The sequence below is a fragment of the Athene noctua genome, chromosome 10, assembly GCF_965140245.1.
Source record: "Athene noctua chromosome 10, bAthNoc1.hap1.1, whole genome shotgun sequence".
Lineage (NCBI taxonomy): Eukaryota > Metazoa > Chordata > Aves > Strigiformes > Strigidae > Athene > Athene noctua.
Window position 1 is genome coordinate 5,566,897 of NC_134046.1, and position 20,462 is coordinate 5,587,358.

Below are 20,462 nucleotides of genomic sequence, written 5' to 3' on the forward strand. Positions count from 1 at the left end.
CATATTCAGGTATCTGCAGAAGGTGAAATTTAGGACAAGGAATTTACATTTAACTCCATTTTTACTTGGAAAAGGATGAACTTAACAGAAAAATCAAGGGGGCACTCATGCAAACAGCAGTGATTTCCAACCTTGGTTTGGAGAGGTGATGTCAGCCTTTCAGTGGTCTGAGTAAGCTACATGAGCCCAAAGGGAGTGGGGAGACCAAACCCTGACATACAAAGCAAGAGGGATCCAAAACATCTCCAAAATCCCATTTTGACCATTTCACCTGCTGCAGCCGCAGGGTCAGCTTCAAGCTGGAGGTGCATTTCCACCAGCAGCTGTCCTGCTCCCATCCCGGCTGCGGTGCAGCAGCCGTGCCGCCGAGGCGGGGGCCGGACAGGCGAGGAGGCATCGTCCTCGTGCTGACGCCTGTCATCCTGTCAGCCTTGACCTTCAGGCTGTCCTCAGCATCCGCACCGCAGCCTGCCTGCACTTCCCCGCTGACTGCGAGCGACTGCTGCCTCGCTGCCTGACCTTACGCAAACACGATACAAACAGACAGCCCACCTCAGCTCCATCACTGTCTGCTGCTAACACAGGAGACTGATAGCCACGTGAAATTATCTCTCTGCTCGACCTTCATTACTGGGTGGCATATTCTGACTGACAGCCAACCTCATTTTGGGGAAAGCTACACCACCCGTTCGGGAGTTTTACTGTCTAAAAGTGAAGGAACATCCTTCCGTAAGGTAAATCAACACTTTCTCAGTTTCAACAGAAGAAGCAGCCTTTGTTAAACAGAAAAATGTCTCGTAATTTGAATCTTTCCCAGACCACTGTGCACACCGATAACAACGCAATGCACGGCTGCTCCAAGATGCTCTGTCGGACGCTGTGCCGGGTCCCGGGGCAGATGTGCTCCTGCCTCGACAAATTTTACATGGAAAGTTTTCAGCATCACCATGAGCTGTAGGTTTCCTGGGGAAAGCATGGCCAGCCCTAAGGGAAATGAGCAACTAACTTACGGATGCAGCAGGTGGGAGGAAGGGATGTAGGTAAAGTGAACCTGGCTTTACACACCCCGCGACTGCCAGTAAGGACTGCACGGGTAAATATTGGCTTTCCGTCGCTCTCTGGCAGCCAGCTCACAAATGCATGATGCATGTGGCCTAAACAGCTTTTTGAAAAGGAATCGTGACTCTTCCGCTCAGATATTCAGATTTTTGATAGTAGCCACGAGTTGCGCTTTGTCTCAGAACCCCCTGCGGTCCCTTTCTGTGACCTCCCGAGAGCAGAAGGCACAAACCGCACCCCAGAGTCTCTGCACCAAACTCCCGGGTGATTATGCAGAGCCTGCCCTCGGTGAGAACACGCAATGCCGCAGCCTTGCAGCTCCAGCACAGCCTCCTGGAATCCCCAGGCAACAGAGAGACGGCAGCTACTGAGGAATATGAACTTTCAGCCTTCTGATGTGAAGTCAACCATCAGCCAAAGACAGCTCAGTCATAGCAAAACACCTCATTCCTTTCTTGGAATATTTAAAGTGAATTACTCAAATAGCCCGTTCGTGGCCAGGTTGCCCCTTTGGCAGTGCCCAGCAGTCTCCCAGCACGGTGTAGCCACCACACACAGCCCTGGGGTCTACACACCACATAGGTTTTAAAGCAAGATATTGTCCTGAGCCAGCAACTCTCCAGTCCCATGGGGAGGGAATGGCAGGGTGTCACCTTGGCCGGTACCATCAGATACGTCTTGCCACCAACCCTGATGAAGAGGATGCTCCAGCTCTGGCTATGCTGGACCTGTGAAGAGGTACACAGGGTAGCCATGACCAGCATCCAACCTCCTCTCCATTATGGCCCAAACAGGCTTTGAGCCAGGTCCTGTCCCCAAAACAGCCTCCTGCCAGGATGAGCCCTGCCTATAGAACAGGGGTGACGGGGGCAGTCAGTATCCCCTGCCCAGCCTCATCCCCTACACACCACGTGAGCCAGCTCCTAAACACACACCTAAAAATCTCAAGGCCCCTACGCCCTATGGGACTTGGGTGCCCAAACACCATCCAACTCCCAGGAGAGCGTAAGACCCAAATGCCTCTGCCACAGCTGGTTTGCAGGGATGCAAACTGCCCAGTGTGCTCAGTGACCGAGGAGCCCGGTGCCCCTTACAACACACTCCTGTGCACTGTGCGCTTTTGCTTACCTTTTCGGCTCTGGATTCGGCTGGGATTTGGAATCTTTCCTTTTTTTGGACTCCTTTTTGGAATCCTTTTTAGTCTCCGCTTCAGTGGCAGAGGCATGAGACACTTTGCCCCCCTCGCCGTCTGCACTTGGCTGTAACCCACCAAGTAATTCTGCCATGTATCGGCTTTGGGGGGTGATTGAAACGCAGGGGGCAAGGCCAGCAGCAGAAGTGAAAGAAACAAGAAGAAAGCATGAAAACACTCAAAATAAAACAAAAGGAAACTAAACTGAAAGGAAACAACTGAAATAAAATACCAATTGGCAAAGAAGGAACGAACGAGCAAAAGAAAGTCAGAACTAAAAAAGAAACTAAGGAAGCAAAAACTCGGTTTCCATGACAAGATGTATGAAAGTAACTGCAAAAGCAAGCGGCAGCCTTGCAACGTGAAACCTGGGCAATGCGTGCCATAATTTGGGATGGTATTTACCAGAGGGTTTCTGAAAACATGTAATTATTTTATAACATTCCTTTCTTCAGCAGCATATGCAGGATAGAGAGCGATATCTCAAAGTATATAATACAACGACAGGAAAAAAGCAGAAAAAGAAGCTGCAGTAGATGCTACAGCTGTCAACAAAAAAAGTAGAAAAGGCAAAAGCACAGCTCCAGTTCCTCCCATCAAAGGTTTGTCACATCTGAGAGAAAGGAATGGGCTACTTCTGAAATTGCAATTGCTTTGCAACAGCAGCAAAATAAAATTTTCAGTTATGTCTAAGCAATTTCTGAACTGACGTCACACAGGCTTTAAATGAGACATGGGTGCCCAAGGGCTTAAAGCCCTTCTAAACACTGAAGTTTGATACTGCCGAAAATTTCCGGGCTGCAACTTGTCGGATCCTCTCGCACAGCAATCAAATCAGCACAGTGTACCATTTACTTCTATTTATTCAACCTCTGACAGTCACATATACTTTGACTCTGTCTTGTCCAGAGCTGCATCGAGCAGGTGCCTGGGTTAGAAAGTTAAAACCCCTCATTTCTGGATCTTCTATGTGCATTTTTATTGCTTACATTAAACAAGCAACAAAACAAACAAACAAACCGACTATGCCACTAGAAGCGCTGCTGCCAAACATCCACTGTGAAAACAAATTGGGGACTGTTGTGCATTATCCAAGGAAACCTATATTTGACAAAGTCATCCCTTGCTGGCAGGGAGCTGCTAGTCAAGAAGAATTCCTTACCTGTTGCCATGAACATGTGATGCACAAAAGGCAAAGCTGTAGTGAAGTAAGGTGGGGTCAATCATAGCTCCGTTTTCTGCGCGCTCTAGCAAATCTCTGAGGTAGCAGAGATGTCTGTGACAGCCTCTCACTCCATTACGTGCACAATACTCATCTAGCACAAAGACCTGGCCAGGACTAAACCAGCCCTGTTTAGAAATAAAGAGACTTGATTTTAAATATAAGTTATTAAATACAAAGGCTATCAGATTTGGAGGCGAAGTGGTCAACTGTTCTAATAAAATAAATACAAACCTAAGGCTATGTTAAGGAAAAAGGAGAGAGGTCACTCTTAAAACAATACAATCTGTATATCATCACCCAAACGCAGCATGTACACAGTGCAACTGTTAATAAAAAACATATTATGCTACCATTAAAGGGAAATGTCATTTAAAATGCTGAAAAGTTAGGCCAGTTCATGTCAGTGCCTAGCAAAAAAAGACAAAAAAAAGACTTACACCTTTAAGAGATGACAAAGGTTTGGTTATTTAAACAGTGTGAAACAGTAATCTCATTTCGGGGATGGGATTGTACATTCGGCCAGGAGCAAGAAGACTGATCTGGGGGAGAGCATGGAGGATTACACTGAATAATGACTTCTCTTGCATCTGGCAGGTGGGAAGATCCTGCAGACGGAGGAAGGCAGCTCCACAATATCAGAAAGGGACGTTTCCCATTGTCCTTACTGCATACCGCTGGCGACGCGCTCTGCCATCGCCCACCTCCTCGGCATCGAAGCAAAAGGAAGCTCTGCTCATGAGCAGGGTTTCTTTGCACATCCAGAAACCTCAGACTATTTCTGTCTGTCAGTCCTGAGGGCCTGGTGACACACGGCTTGTGGTGCAACGTCCGGGCTCCTGAGCGGGACGTCCTTCCCCGTGAGGGGACGGCTCCAGTGAACGTCCCGGGACAGCCGAAGCGGAGCACGCCTCTGCCTGCCGGAAAGGCGCTAGCGAGAACAAGAATATTCTTGTAGATTGCTTTTCAAAATGCTGCAAAACCGTCAATATTTACATGGAAATTTGGGTGCTAAACAATTGCTAAGACGCAGCTCTGGAATGCATCAAGCTGCAAAATCTTTCATCGTTTAATTGAAAAGTTCCTGCAGCGGGCGGGAGAGTAGTTGAGGCAGAGCACTGCCCCTATAGGCAACTTCTTTGCCACCCCATCTGTTACCCCAAATGCTACATCTTAGAAACAACACTGCTGTGAAAGATTAAAATATATTTTCTACCACTCAGATGACACCAAATCTTTTCTAGATGCCAAAATAGCTGCTTTGAAAAGAGTTGAAGAAATATCAATTAAGAGCTCAAAGACATAGAGAAGGATTTGCTCATCCTTATTGGGCCAACTCCAAAACAGATTGAGAAAAGAATTAAAATAATGAGGGGAAAATGATAGATATAGGGAGTAGCTACAGTGCTGGGATCACTAGAAGTGCACATTTCAAAATGAAGACACAGAACAATGCAGATGGGACGGCACTCTGGAAGCCTATTTTTTGGGAGGGGTGTATTTGCTTTCACCGCTTTTAATGGTATTTTTGTTTGCTTTTTGGTTGGTGGTATTATGCTTGATTCTGGATTTCTTTATGTTGTCTGTTTGTTACATCCATGGACCGTCTCTTCACCTTGCCTCTCTTCACACAAGCCTTTGGCGATCAGGCATGGTAAAAATATAGAAATGCTGTGACTGTTCTGTGATAGAAAGACGTGTGCATTTGGTTACTGGGGTAGAAATGCAGTTGAAATTGCTATATTCACCCAGTACACAGAAAGGACCCCTGTAGGGTGAAATCTTGGCCCTACTGACATCAGTGGGAAGGCTGGCACTAATTTCACTGGAGCCAAGTACCACACCCAGAATTTGGGGTGAAGGAAGCAGGAGGCCGGACCCAGCCATCCAGCACAGCCACACTGCCCCACGCACTGGGCTCTGAGAAGTGCTGGTCCTCAGGGGGACAGAAGGGATGGGGACAACCACTTAATATCGCTGCCATGGCTCACTGAGGAGAAGCCTGAGCAGAAGCTCAGAGGTTCACTGATGAGCCTCATACCATCATACCTCATGAGAGCATGGGCAAGCAGACTACGGGTGGAGAGATCCCGAGCCCAGGAGGACCAGGTGGTCTCCTTTTGCACAGCAGAGGTATGAAATAAAAATCCTGCTGCTGAACGGGGCTCTAAAGGAGCAGTAAATGCTGCTCCCCACAGCTCCAGAAAAAAACTAAGGTTTGATGAAAGGCGGTATTCAGACAAATCCCCCACATCTTCAGGCAGATCCTGGCTCCTGATTAAGATTTGCCTGGCGCAACCAGCTGACAACCAGCCAGTCTGGCAAAGGCAGCCGATAGTGATGACACACCGGGTGTCTCTCCCCAGCGCAGCTAGGTGTAGCTCAGCGTGGTCTCCCAGATGGTCTTCAATGGCATGAAGAAACCTGGCAGGGACAATGGAGGAAGGCCGCAGAGCACAGGGAGCTCGACTGACCGTGTTCAAGAAGCTGAACTGCTCCGAGAAGGGGACATGTGTCCCACGCACCAGCAGGGAGTGCAACGGGAGCTCTGGAGCTGGGTACAGCAAGGCTCGCTCAGGGTTGGTGGAACACTGGCAATTTTTCTAATGGCAAATGCAGCTTTTGCGAAAAACAGAATTTTTGAGGGAAAATTTTCACTTTTCAGTAGCTGAATTTTCCCATTTACCATAGAAAATAGAAGTAAATTTTGGTGGCCTGCCTCATGGACCTTTTAACCTGACTCCTTTGCAACACCTCAGCTAGGCTGGGCACTCTGGAAGACCACCCTTCCTCAGTACGCGCCATGCTGTATTATGTTAATTCCACAAATGCTGACACATCATGGGAAATACAGCTCCAGCAGGGGCCCGGCTGCACGAGCCGGATGCCGGCGGTGGGTTGGGAAGTCTTGGGAAGAGCTGAAGAGCAGTCTCAGAAACGACACACATCCAAGCAGACAGGAATGAAGACTCATGTGTGTATGGGGTCCATACTAAGCTGTAAGAGCTGCGTACTCTTCCCAAAGTCCAGGAGGAGCTGTGAATGAGACTGTGCTACCAGTCTGTGGACGATGGGAAGGAGCCCTCAGCAAGCTCTGCAGACAACGCTCTTCCCTTTCCCCAGCACGGTGTTCTCTGCCAGCAAACATCACTTCTGCCATAGCTGAGATTAGTCAGCCAGCCTGTTTGTTTTCATAGGGATGCCTGGCTCAGCCAGTGAGTGGGCTCACGATAACGTTGTTTAACCTGGTTCCAAGGAAAGGAGGCGATGCTGAGTTATCCTCCATGTCAGGGTAAGTCACTGTGTCCGGGTAAGTCCTCCCTGGCACCTCCACGTCCACGTTTGAAAACAAGAAGAGGTGTGATGAGGCAAAACTCTGCAGTACCTTGCATGGGAATGTCCTGTGGGGAGAATAACAATTGCCTGGCGGCACAGAGAGTGGACAGAGCAGGCTTACCACGGGCTCACAGCTCCTCCCAGCAAGCCAGCACAGTGGTATCACCAACGTCCCACGGGCATATCAAGAGCACTGGGAGCTATTTGCAGTTGAACTCAAATTTTGAGGTCAGTCTGGTTTTTTATGCCATAATCAGGACAAAACCATATTAAAATAAGTAAAGAAGCATGTGAAATCCAAGTGTAGGTGAACACATTATTCTCTTCTTTATAACACTCTGCAATGGGTGATTTGAAAGAAGATGGTTAATTGGTGATGCTCTGCTCTGAAGAGGCACAAGTCTTGGTGCTGAGGGGAGCTCCACCACTCCAGTAGCTTCTAGCAAGGGCCTAAACATCTCAGTAATAAGCAGAAGTGGCTGGTGGGTTTCTTGAAGAAAAACATTGTTAAGCATTTTCAGGGATAGCCTTGCACCACTCCATGAATTTAATTCAACAGCCACAGCTCTCTCACCAGGCCCGAGACTGCACAGAGACAAACCAGCTGCAAGCCAACCTGTCAGACATGCATGGATGGGAGATGGTCTTCCTAGGGTCAGCCATGCGTGGGGAGCAGAAGCTGCATGCCAAATTCACTGCCTGCCGGAGCAAAGACCTCGATGGAACCCGTGAGAAACCTGCTGCAGGTCTGACAATGCTCCCACCAAGCCTACTTGTACCACTTGGGTATCTGCGAGTAAAGTGCACGCTGCAGCCTTCCCCCACCCCATCCTTACCTCAGGGGACGTCCACAACCGTTCCTCCTAGCTCTGCCTCTCATCAGGAAGGTGACAACTCACTACTGCTAATGGAATTTACTGGATCTGAGCCTTTCTGAGGAGATCGGCCCTTGCGTGGGGTGCAAGGAGCAGAGCAGGTGAGAGGAGCACCATGGTGGAGGGGGACGTGGAGGGCAGGATTTGAGACTGACAGCCTGGCTTCCAACTGCTCAGTTGTGTTCCCAGGTTGCTGCTTTTAAGAGCAAGAGCCCCAGCTCCAGGGACTGCACAGCTGGCAAAAGATGAAGGCTATCAGCATGGGGTGGTCCTTCTGCTGAAGAAGCCCACGATGACACCTCAGTGAGGAGGTTTCTGTGCAACACTAAGGAGGATGGCAGGTAAGCATCTGTCCCATGCCGCATTCAGGACAGGACATCCATTTCAGGCCCCTCTAGAAAGGATTCATCCTGGTGTTTTCTCAAAAACTAAGAGCCTCTTCACCCTCCTCATTGAAATTGCTAAAAATTAATTTTTCAAGTTGCATTGTTAAAGGTTATTTGTCATTTAAACCCTCACATTACCTATGAACCGCCAAACCAAAGGCTACAAGCTGTCCTGGAGCATCTCAGTGCCACTGTCCTATAGACCATGTTACACAGCAGTGGGCAGAGAGCTGCAACCTGTACTCATGAGAATAATCAGGATGGGGATGCGACTACATGAGCATGGACAGACTGCAGCATCACTGCAGTTATCCAACTAGTCCCATCTGTTACCTGCTTGGGATCCCTGCTCATAAAAAGACACAAAGCTGGGCCACAATTATTCCTGGTGGGACTCCATTGACGTGGGAGGTGATACCAGACCGTCATCTTTACCCTGTTCTTTCATTCAGAAGACTCTGGAAGGCAGTGCAGGAGGCTGCAAAACACTGCTCTCTACTTCACATCCCCACACTGGAGTCTGCCTTTGCAGGAAGAAACATTTTAAGCATTGCAAACAGAAATGATAAAGACAGTGCAACTGGAGAAGAACAGCAGTCAGTTCACTGCAGGTAGCCTCTCAAAAGAAAATACCTCTGGGCCAAATTCAAACCTGGTGTAAACAGAAGTCAGTCTTCCAGCAACAGGGGGATTAGCCCCCACTCGCACTAGCTTTGACTTTGCTGCTTGATGTTTATATCACTAGAGACCAAAGAATATACTTGCCAGACAAGAATAGGAATCATTAAGTCTGTGGTCCAAAGTGAGGCGCTGAACCATCTCAAAGAGTGAAGCGTGGTCAAAGTTACAGGGATTGGAAGAGATAAATTCATCCATGCCATGCTTTTGAGCTCTATCTGCATCTGTTCATTTATACATATAGAGAAAGACACCATTTAGAGAGATATAAGACATTTTAGTTGACAAATACAACAGAAAAAAATATACAGTATGAAGCATGAAAGCTAAATATCTCCTCTTCCCTACATTGCCATTAACTTTTCTCTTTGCAGGCTATACAGTACACTTTTCACCTCCCATTGTCAACTTGCATCAGTTATGGACTATCTTATTGCATTTAGGCAAAAGAATTTAGAATTAACATCTTGTCAACTGCTCATTATAGCGCATTTATTCTGTACTTAAAACCAGAACACAAACCCAAGAACTTACTCTGCATCTTACAATACGCTATAAGTTAACAGAATTTTGGCTCACATAAGTAAATTAGCTCCTATTTAGATAGTTGCGGTTAATTATAATAGATTCTGCCATTCTAATGAAGTTACAGCTGTAGCATTTTTCTCTACATTTACTAGGTTTTCTAGGTATCAGACCAGTTGCGTTGTTCTTTATCCAAATGCCAATGTTTGTTTCCCCACGGCAATTTTTTTTCCTAATGGCAACTTTAAATGCTACCTCACCGAAACAAAAAGATGCTCTTTTAAGCATCGCTAAGAAGTTAAATTGATATGTAGTTTGTTGTCACTGAGGCAGTAACCCGATAGTGCGGCAGAGCTGCCAGTCATCCCGACGGAGGGACTGAATTTCCTCTGCCTGGATTACGAGCTGCCATTTTTGGGTGAATTAACAGCCTCAACGTATTCACACTTCTCTGCTTTGGGTGACGTTTACAGGCACTAACTCCTAGGGGCTAATTAATTAATCTCAACATGGTTAACTAAAAATACACCGAATTCAGCAGTTGAAATGAAGCCGCCAAGCCGGCCTGGGTGCGGCCAGCCGGGACCCTGCTGGGAGCAGGCTTTGTTCTACCAGCGGCTGGGGAATTAAAGGACACCTTTCACTCGGTTTTGTCCGTGCTCAGCTTCCTACTATATGGGTTCTTGCCAAATCCTTGACAAAGAAAATAGGATTTAAATCCTTCCCCTGTTTATAGCCTCCTAGGGGAACTGGGTGGCCTTGAAACAATGTGGCTGAAAGGACACAAAAATGCAGTTTTCCACAATAGTAGTATATGGTAACTGTATTTGTTTTAAAACAAAATCCCTCTTTACCAGAAAAAAACAAAAATCTTTAATTTAAAAAAATAAATTAAAAAAAAAAAAAGAGCTTTAAATGATAATGAGACAGTGTTCCTTTATACATGTATTACTATTTAATGTTAAGCTGTGAAGGATGGCACGTCTTCCTAAATACCTTGTTCACGTCTGTGCCCTCAGATACTACTGATCATTGGGAGCAATCTTTACATTTTCTGTATAGTCTGTCGTGAGCTATATACAAACTATATAAATAACATCACCCACTGGAAAGAAATCAGACAAATTAAAACATGTAACATTTCAATTAGCTGTTAGCAATACTTAATTCAGCAATAGCTGGCAATTTTCCTCATTAAAACCCTGATGAACAAACACTGATGTTTTTCCTACAGCTGGTTAATTTTTGAGGGTCTGCTCCCCTGTTTCGCACCATGCGCCGGGTCCTGCTGCCTCCCCCCTGTCTCCCTCCCCGGTCCTAAATCCCCCCTCTGCCTCCACCAGTGGCTCCGTGCATTCAGCACAGGGACAGAAGAAGCCACCAATGGTGCCAAGCGACGTGGCAGCACGAGGACTGGCTGGGGGGGACAGGGACCACCTCCCCCATGAGCACATCACCTCCACGGCACCTCTCCAGCAGCCTTGGGTGCGGGATGCGAAACCCACCCAGCCCTGGGGCTCACGGCACGGGCCGGCTCCCTGTCCATTTTGGCAGCTTTCTGCCCCACCATCTCTGTCCCTTTGGGCCAAGATCGATTTGATTGCATTCACTCCCAAAGAGTTTGTCTGTGATGTTTTCTATTCCATCTCTAGTGCCCGCAAAATGTTTTAACAGATATTATCAGACTATTTTTAATGGCTTGCTGCTCTGCCCGGCTCCTCGGAGTTGACTGCAAGCTGACAAATTGGCTGGAGGCCTTCATTTGCCAGCTTCGCTCAGAGATTTTATTACTTTTCAATTAGGAGCCCTGATACACTGTCAATCCTCCTGCTCAGCCAACGAGGCTCTGAGAGCTGAGTAAATCAGCTGGAAATTTGAAGAGTCCTCTAGCCCTTTAGCTGGTGAACTTTTCTGAGCATATGTGCTAGAAAACATGTTTGAAATTAGTATTTTTTTACTGCAGACTAATTATCTTTTCCCCACTTAATGTTCGCTGAGCAAGGTGGGCACAGAGTAGACCTTTGGTTGATGTGAACCGACTAAAGCTCTGCAGGCTTCCATGGAGCTGGGAGTCTGTGCTGGGCTTTTTAAAATCTCCCTGCCCAAGGGGCACAGACAGTTCCCTGCCAAGCGTGAGAACAGACACCGTGATTAAACAGCCTTCATGACTGTCCATAATCAGGGGCAATTTTACTTTCTTTAACCACTTTGAAGCCACACCTTACTGAGCATCCCATTGGGGTGCCCGCTCAAAAGCCCATTCGCCCCAAATCTCCCCACCTCAGAACAACCACCTGAAGAGAGAAGCATCAGAAATGGCACTGCATGAGCTCAAGTGACCAAAAAAAGTATGAGCCGCATGACTTCTGCTCAGTCAGTGGTTTAAAATGTGTTTTTTTGCCACGGGAAGGAAGATGACCAGCCACAGCCCTCCCTGCAGCAGCCCAGGGTTGCAGCTCTGGCGTGAGCAAACCATTTCACATCGGCGGAGCTGCAGAGGATAAAGCTGGCGTGGTGTGAACTGGAGATGTCTTTGGAGAATGCTAATACATACACGTATTTCTCTCAAATGGAATATCTGCTCTGGGCCAGATGCTTAGAATTCTTAAGAATAACTAGGAGCTGGTTAAAAAAGACAATGCTACACTAAACTCACCTTTCCTTAATTAATCGTTAGAAAATAAGCATGTCATGCAACCTGCAATTTATTTTTGCATTTTGATTTTTCCAACAGGCTCGCTTTTATAAATGAGATTTAGGAATCAAATTATACCAAAAGCATTAAACTTCCTAGGCAGTAGAAAAAGAAAAGGGTAGATCTAAATACATTATTACTCTGCTCCAGACAGCTGATCTGTGATTTAAAATAATTCCAACATCTGCACTTGAAATAAGTTTTATGTATAATCTACCTTCTTTCAAAATGGCTTGTAGAGTTTGAATGAGATTTTAAACAAAGCACAAAATGAGAATGGCCAATATTCACACCACACTGTACGGCTAATTTGTAAGTACTTTAAATTAATTGTTTCAGTCAAATACGGCTGCTTTTTTGACCCTGCTCTGTTATTCTACCTAAAAAGAAAGGAGAAACCAAAGAAAGAAAGTTATATGATGCTCCAGTAATTTACAATCCCTTCCCAAGGTGCTGTGCCAAGCTTGCGGGTGCTTCTTTGTTCGGGGCCCCAGCCAAAATGCTGCTGCAGGCCCACAAAAGTTATCTTACATATTTAGACAAGCTGAACACAACTGCAGCTGAAAGGTGTTTGATGGTGGTCTCGGAAGGGAGGCTGCCAGCAGAGGGAAATGGGCAGCACAGACTCCACGAGCCTTTCTTCTGGAAAACTGCAGACTCTGGCCTTTTATATTACACTCGGTCACCTACATTGCAGTCTTTTTTTTAATACTGCCAGGTTGATTTTGTTCATTTTTATCCAGTTTGCGTTTTATACTGACTCCATTAACCGGCCCCCTGTCACACACACACTCCCTGTAAGTGTTTGAAATCAGAGTCTTAAAATTCTGCCAGTGTCAGGAACACAAAGATTTCAACAACAACAACAACAATAATGAAAATCAAAGGACTGTCCCACCATTTGGTCCTCTGAGGGCTGTATTTCTCTTTATCTCACTGTTATTTAAAAAGGAAGAGACAAAACAGTCAAATCTCTCATTCTTTTTTTTTAAATGTATTTGCCTGCCCTCTGCATTTCTTTTGCTCCAGCAATAATTTTGGCAGATTTTGCTCTGAGAGTAGTGAAGTTAATAGCGGGGGACAAGCTCCATAAAAGAATTCTTGTTATAAAAGGCTTTAGGTAGCCATTTTATTTTAAGAATTTCTTACTCTGGATTTATTTCTTTTCGTTAATGAGTGACTTTGTTTTAGTACCAAAGGCAACCGAACATCCAGTAAATTTTACGACACATTTATTTATTAAAAAACAAAACAAAACAAACAAAAAAACCCAAACAACTGTAAATTAAAAGGTGACTTTGTATCTTACTCATCTGGAAAATGTGTGCTTGTCATATCTGCTTGACATTACAAGAATGAAGATGTGGTTTGGACAGTAACAAACAATGACACTAGTCAACCTCATCAGGAGACATGAAATAAAGGAATGACAATGATTGATGGCAGCTATTCATTTACAGATATTTCTAGAAAACTCTTCGCTGGCCTGGCCGGGCAAAGCGGGAGAAGTTTTCCAGCCTGCGTGGTGCTCGCTGGCAATGCAGGGCGGCGGGAAGGCGGGCCACGGCGAGCCCACCGCGGGCTCCGAGGGCCAGCGGGGTCCCCTCTGGCTCTCGCCTCTTAAGCCGAGCTAAGGGACACGCCTGGGCTGCGACTCCTTAAACAAACACCCAGGGGAAGCGCCTAGAAACCCCGTTTTGTTCGGCCGTGTGGAGCGAGAGGTTTTACTAGCAAATACTGGTGTTCTGGAGGTGGGGAGCGGGGGGAAACACAAACGTACTGGGACTTAAACCGCCAGGCTGTTGATCGTGAGCGAGCTGCTGGCAGTGCCGGCTGGTGACTTACCAAGTCCCCTCCTCGCCGTGCACTATGGCTTTGCCACCTCTGAAAAGTGAGATATATATATATAGATGTGTGTGTGTGTGTCCGGGGGTCTGCAAACCTCCTCCCCGCCACGAGCTGCAGCCGCTGCAGCAGGCTGAACTCGCCTCTCAGCTGGATATCTAAGAGCTCTTTTTTTTTTTTTTTTTCCCCTTCATATTATTCCGCGTTACAAGATAGCTTTAAATTTAATTGGCTGTTTATTCCTGTGTTTTATGGCTTTTCCCCTGCTGCAAACAAATTCTTTTCTGCTCGAGGTACAATTTTAATAAACGATTATGAATGCTCCTGTAAATCACCAGACACACTAGGCACTGAATTGAAATCTAAATTATCTAATGTTTGGTAGTTAAATGAATAAGAATTTGTAGTATACACTTACATAATTCCTTGTGTGGCAAGTTAAAAACACAGTTTTAGAACAGCTATTTATAATATAAAGCATTGTTTCACAGCATTTTTATAACTATTTAAAAATATTTTGAATTAGATGACTGCGGAAACCTGTGAATTTGTATTTCATAAGTTAAGAGTCCCATGCTTCTTAAAGCACGTAGAAGTGATTTACAGGCTAGTTTTAAATTCATGCAAGTTATGTGAGAACTGAATTAACATTTTAATTCTGCATTCCTGCAATGAAGCATCTGCAAGTTGACAATACAGAAGACACAGCAGCGTTCTTATGATATCTCTAACTATCTAAAAAAAATAAAGCAATTAAAGCACAAAACTAATAATCTAATAGGATAGCAATGCATTGTAGTGCAAATACATGTAATGTTGCCAGACCCAAGTTCATTCATTCATTCACTCTTTCTTTCTTTCTTTCAAAGTGGCAAAAATCTGTATTTCCATCAAATTAAACTTTTTTTTTTTTTTTTCTTTTTTTGGTGCGGTAAAGTCTGATAAGAATCCTCTTTGGAAATCCAAACATTTGGAAAACAAAAAAAAGAAAGAAAAAAGAAAGTGTCTGCTGAGAAGGAATTCTGCCTGCTGCCCAGGGGTATATTTATACACACACGCACATACTCACACACAGGAAAAAAAAAAAAAAAAAAAAGAAGAAAACAGAAACAAAAGGAGGAAGAAGAAAAAAAGAAGTCTTGTTTGATGGCCAGGAGGGATGACACCGCCTGTTCCTTCTCATAATTGCATTCAGATACTCCAGATACATATTTGCCAGCTCTCATGACCCACTGATGCTATTCCCTCCTAAGGAAAGCAGGCACTCACCAGGTATTCGAGAAGCAGCTTTTAACACCAATAAAGGATTTGTACCGGGTGTATTTAAGACTTGAACAAAGGCTAAGGAGAAGCTCTTTTACAGCACAATTTGGGCTTTTATCTTTTTCAAAGTAGGTATTCCAGTGGAAAAAGGTAAAATAGTAATTCCCCTGGTTTATTCTTTGGCAAGCATTGCTTAGATTGGCGATTGAGACCCACGCTAAAACATTAATTTATGATAATTTGAGGGAACAGCAGCACCTCTCTGTGACTAAGTATTTAAGTCGTCACCTCCAAACCCAGGGTGACCCACAGAGCTGCTGCTTGCTGCTGAAATCATCCCCTACCGAGTTTACAGGAGAGGGAACTCCCAAACCTCAAAGACTCAGGCTTGTTTTCACAAGGCGTGTGCAGAGGGTTGTTTTCGGTGGTTTTTTTTTTTTTGGGGGGGGGGCTCCTGTGGAGTCCTGCACCTTGTCTGGATCTCTCGGGGTCTCCTGCCCTATTCTACACTTTGAGGTGTCCACGTTTAGCCCCACACGCTGGTGCGCTGCACCAAGCTTAATCATCGGCACAGAGAGAAGGGATATTGTCAGAGTGCAAAATGATCTGTTTTCAGGCAGGAAGCAGTCAACTAGATGTAAATTCCATGAAACAAAAGAAGGTATTATTTACAGTTTTATTGTGATGTTAATTAATATTTACATCTTGGAATGAAAAATAGAAATGTTAATGATTGGCTTTACTAAGAGGATCACTTGATGCCAATGTGAAAGCCAGGGAGAGAAGGCAATTATGCAAACATCACATGCATCCTAATTTCAGTATGGAAACTTACATTTCAAACCTCAATTCAGGAAAATAACATGGAAAGTTTGTACTACAAAATCTAAACATGAGAAAGATTTAAGAGAAAAAAAAAGCACATTGCATATGTCAGATAATCTAGTCTGATTATCTGAGCTGTGCTAGCTACAGGGAAGCACTTACCCTTGAGTCCAGCTAGAAGTTAGCAGGGTAAGAAGGAACAAACCAGAATAACATAAAGACTAGCAACAAGGCTCAGGAAAGCAGACAGGAGCCCTAACCTAGCAGCTAAATATTTGGGTTCAAGCAAAGAATGAAAAAGAAACTTAAAGAAAATCAAACCGACCGAAAAAAAAACCAAACCACTTAAACGGCTGAAAATTTCTTAAGCAGCTCAATAAACCTCGCTACTTATTATGGGGGAACAAATCATTACAAATTCTCAAAACAACCAACTCTTTGTATATGGTGTGATTAACAGTAATTAAATATAAACACACATTAAAAAATGAAATATAACCACAAGTGATACGTAAAACAAGTACGGACCAATCTTTCATGTTAAAAAGAAAAGTTTTTTTTTTTTTAAAAAAGAAAAGAACGTTGAGCATGTTTGGGAATTTTGTTTGATGCATCACTAACACAGAACAAACAAAGATTGGTGCTTTCAGACAAGTGACCACTTTTATGAAGCTTAAATATTGCCAAAAGGTGTAATATGTATTGGCAGCATTATTGACTATAATATTGTGCATGACTTCAACAGTAAACAAGAACAGTTTTGGGTTTTTTCTTTTATAATGCGAACATTGGAGAAAAGCACAGCTTTGCGTGAATGGAGTTCTTCTTTTAAATTGTAGCAAAACAAAAAAAGCAAAACTTTTCACTCTAACAGGTATTGTTCACCCACATAAAAGGAATTGTAGAGTCATACAAAAATCAATGAATAGCAGGATCTATTTTTTTTTTTCAGTACTTAAATTGCAAATAAAATAAACTCCACCCTGGTTCGGAGCTGTCTGTTTACTTCCAAGTCAAGTGCTGCTATCGAACTGTGGATGAGAATTTTGAGTGCTGCTCGAACTTTGTATTTACTAAGTCAAAAGAGGTGGGAACCAAATGAATTCACTACTTCTCCCAAGTTTCCCCAACAGCAAAATATGTTCTCAAGTTTCTGTTTAACAGACAGCTCCATCACAGGAGCGAAGGGCTGGATTTTCTCTGCATGTGCATGCATGCGCATGTGCCATCTCGGACTGCTACAACATGAAAGCTCTAACAACAGTTACTCATCAAATGGCTTAACATTTACTTCTTTGCACATCCTCATTCACCATAGCCTCTAATAAAGCACAAAAAATATGACAGATATAAAGATAAACGTACAAGAATAAAATGTGTTGCAAAAGTCCTTACCTTTCTGCAGGCAAAAAAACCCAAACAAACAAACCAAAAAACCCAAGCCAAAAAAACCCAATAACAAACCAAGACCCTTTTAAAAATGCAATACTTGATATGTTTGAATTTCAAGACTGAAGGAGCTGAGATATGTATTTGTGCATTTAAGACTCCTGACAAGGCATCATGTGTGCCATGCATGACTGACTTCTACTTCTGATTATTTAACTGCTGTGCCCGATGACTTTTGCAAGGAGCACTGCCATGTACTGATCTTGGAATATGAAAAGGAGTAGCCCTTGCTGTTGAGCTGAAGGTGTACTATGGCATGCTGCTCTCCTCCTCCTGTAGGATGAATGTCCTGTGTACAAAGAGCTGTCAGAGGGATCTAGATCCAAAGGAGGAGGAGGAGGAAGGAAGACCGAGGACAAAACACACTAGCCCAGAGGATGCTGAAGTAGCAAGTCATCATCAGACCGATGAGCTGACTGGTTTCCCCCTTCCAGGTCTCAGCAGAACACAACCAAGAGGCTTTCCCAGTGCTTACTGCAAAAAGGGGGGCCTGAAGCCACCCAGTTCATGAGGGAAACACATTGTGGATGGAAGGAAGGTGGTGGCATAAAAAAAGCCAAATGATCTGGATTTGGAGATGGTATCAGCCTGAGAACAAGCGAGAGAAACTGAGTTCAGATCCCGACCCCCTCAGATGCCCTGCAGGGACCAGGGGGTGAAATCTTGGCTGTTTTCACCAGAAGCGAGGCTGAGGGACCCCTGCCTCCTGTCAGGCGAGCGAGACAGAAAACAAGGTCAAACCTGTGGCATTGCTATAGCTCTGAGCACAGTCAGGCTGATACGGTCTGCAGGACCACGAGCAGCACAAGTCTGCAGTGGACGTGCTGGGCTGTGGTCAGATGAGGAGAGGACTCCTGGGCTCAGTCACTGACTTCACTGACCCCTTGCAAGGACACGCACAAGCCAGCTGCCCTTTCTCCATCCCAGGTAACCTAAGCAGGGGGGTTCAGCTCTGCCACACACACAGAGCGCTTGGCTGTGCACGGGGACAACACACCTGAAGGTCCATGGCCCCAGGCATCCCCCTTCCCTCCTCAAACTTCTGGCAGACTTTGTTACAGCTGTTGCCAGCAATTATGATGTGTCTGTCCTTCACCCAACCCCACATATTAGTCTGGCAAAGTGAAAATTCCATAAACATCAGGAATTTACCCAGCAGGAAAATTCTCCAGGTCTGCAGGGATGTGAGAAGACTGGAGGGAAAGGTGCTTCCCCAGTTTGATGTTCTCTCGCTGCCCTCATCCTAATCCACAGGGATCATGCTGGGACAAGCAGGAGTACATCCTCTTTGCATCAATCACACAGCTAACAGCATCCCTCAGCATCACTTGTTAGGAGAGGGAGACACAAGCAGCATCCCTCTTAATACACCTTGAAGGCTTTTAGCATGTAAAAAAGCAGCCATAGAAGGATATGTGCCTGCTACATCCAAGAATTGGGGCAGAGGGACACACAACCCCCGGGGAATGCTCTCAGGTCAGCACAACTCAGCCAGGTCTAGAGGCTAATCACAGCCAGGAAACTTCCCACTTGCAAGAGTCCAATTCCTAATTCCCATTTTGGCTTTCTGAGAGGCATCCTTCCTTCCTTCCTTCCTGGCCCCAATCCTTTACACCTTGCACTCCCAAAGTCAGCGAGCTGACTGGAAGGAAGAGGTTGAGGGTCACTGAAATGAAAATACTGACTAAAGGTTTACCATGCTGCATCATGCTACATCCTCACTGACAGCAGCAGCAATGCAAGGCAGAAGGGAGTCCAAAATATGCAGCATGTGGACGATTAAGAAAAAAAAAAAGAGCAAGCAGAGGTTTTCTGATCGTACAGCTGTATGTCTTGCATTGTTATTTTCTATAAATACTGACATGAGCAAGTTAAACCAATATAAAAGACAGTCAAATGATATTGATAAGCAAGGGGCAGATTTTCTGAGCGCCTTACAACAAAATACTCCATAACAGGTTTACCATGACTATTTTAAATGTTAGTATCTGATTTAATTAGAAGAATTTGCTAATATTTATCCCTTTATTTTACTCACATTTAATGATATTAATTCTTAAATTTTGCTGAAACTAGCAAGAACTGCTGCATGTTCCATAACAAAAGGGCTCCAGATGCGCGATCAAGACCTTCAAGAAAAATGAGCGAGGAGGCATTCATCTGGTTTATAATCAAATTATATTTGCAAGACAAAAGAAATTGCTCTAAATTTCAAATTAAGCAAACTGGATATAACTGCACAGGACATGCAGCATAGCTACGACTTAAAAGATGATTGCTTTAAATTCACATCTAACTGGCCTGCAAAGCAACCTGTTAAAAATACCATATGTTTTCCTACAGTTGAATATTCAACAGGAGACCTCTTTTTGTGTGTGCATTTCATACTTGCAAGATTTGCACCTGTAGTTCTGAGCACGTGATGCATTTGATAGACAGCTAATGGTGCTAATGAATCGCTCTGATCCGGGTGTGCAGTTTATTGTATGGGGGTAAAACGTGTGTCTGCAGGAAGCAAGCTGGGTCTCAGGCTCCCAGATCTCAGTCTCTCCTCCATCAAGTATTGCACTTTAAAATACTCATTGATGAGTTCCCCAAGGAATTTTGTTTTCTTGGGTTTGGTTGTCTTGAACACACAAGTTAACTGCTTCTGTATCCACTGATGTAAAAAGCAGCTGAATGGTAATGAAAAAAAACTTCATTTTGGAGTCAGAAACATGTGTGTGAATACTGATTTACATCAGTGCAGAAAATCTTTCCATCAAAGACTTCTGCTCTCTAGGAGAACTTATTTACTTACAAAATTGAGAGATTGGGGCGTCTAGCTGGGGTACATTTCCTCCTTTAGCATTTAGCTTTTGCACTTGGGTAGGCGGCACAGGTTTGTGAGACTGGCCGGTGGCTCGGTACATGGCTTGGACCCACAGGATACGGTCCTGCTCATCGTCACTTGCAAAAATCACCGTGTCTCCTTCCTTCACCGCGTTGAAGAATGCTCTGCCGCCCTCCAAACCTGGCAGGAGAGGAAGTGACAACGGAGTTTTGCAGACTTTGAGGGCAGTGAAGGGATTTCCCCCAGCTTCCCACCCCACTGCCGCCCTGGGGTGTCCCC

General features: G+C 44.8%; 1 protein-coding gene across 12 annotated transcripts in view; it reads right to left on the reverse strand.

Annotated features, from left to right (window-relative positions):
- Positions 1-20,462, reverse strand: part of CADPS (calcium dependent secretion activator) — a 220,930-nt gene that overhangs the window by 79,098 nt on the left and 121,370 nt on the right. For 9 of the 12 annotated variants that reach the window (XM_074913784.1, XM_074913783.1, XM_074913789.1 and 6 more), the window contains 3 exons: positions 20,151-20,363; positions 8,836-8,972; positions 3,414-3,601 (listed from right to left, as the gene is read on the reverse strand). In XM_074913784.1, the coding sequence (XP_074769885.1) occupies positions 3,414-3,601; positions 8,836-8,972; positions 20,151-20,363 (538 nt within the window). Of the gene's footprint in view, positions 1-2,187; positions 2,353-3,413; positions 3,602-8,835; positions 8,973-16,063; positions 16,076-20,150; positions 20,364-20,462 lie in introns of all 12 variants that reach the window. The other 3 variants (XM_074913782.1, XM_074913780.1, XM_074913788.1) reach the window with 3 other exon arrangements.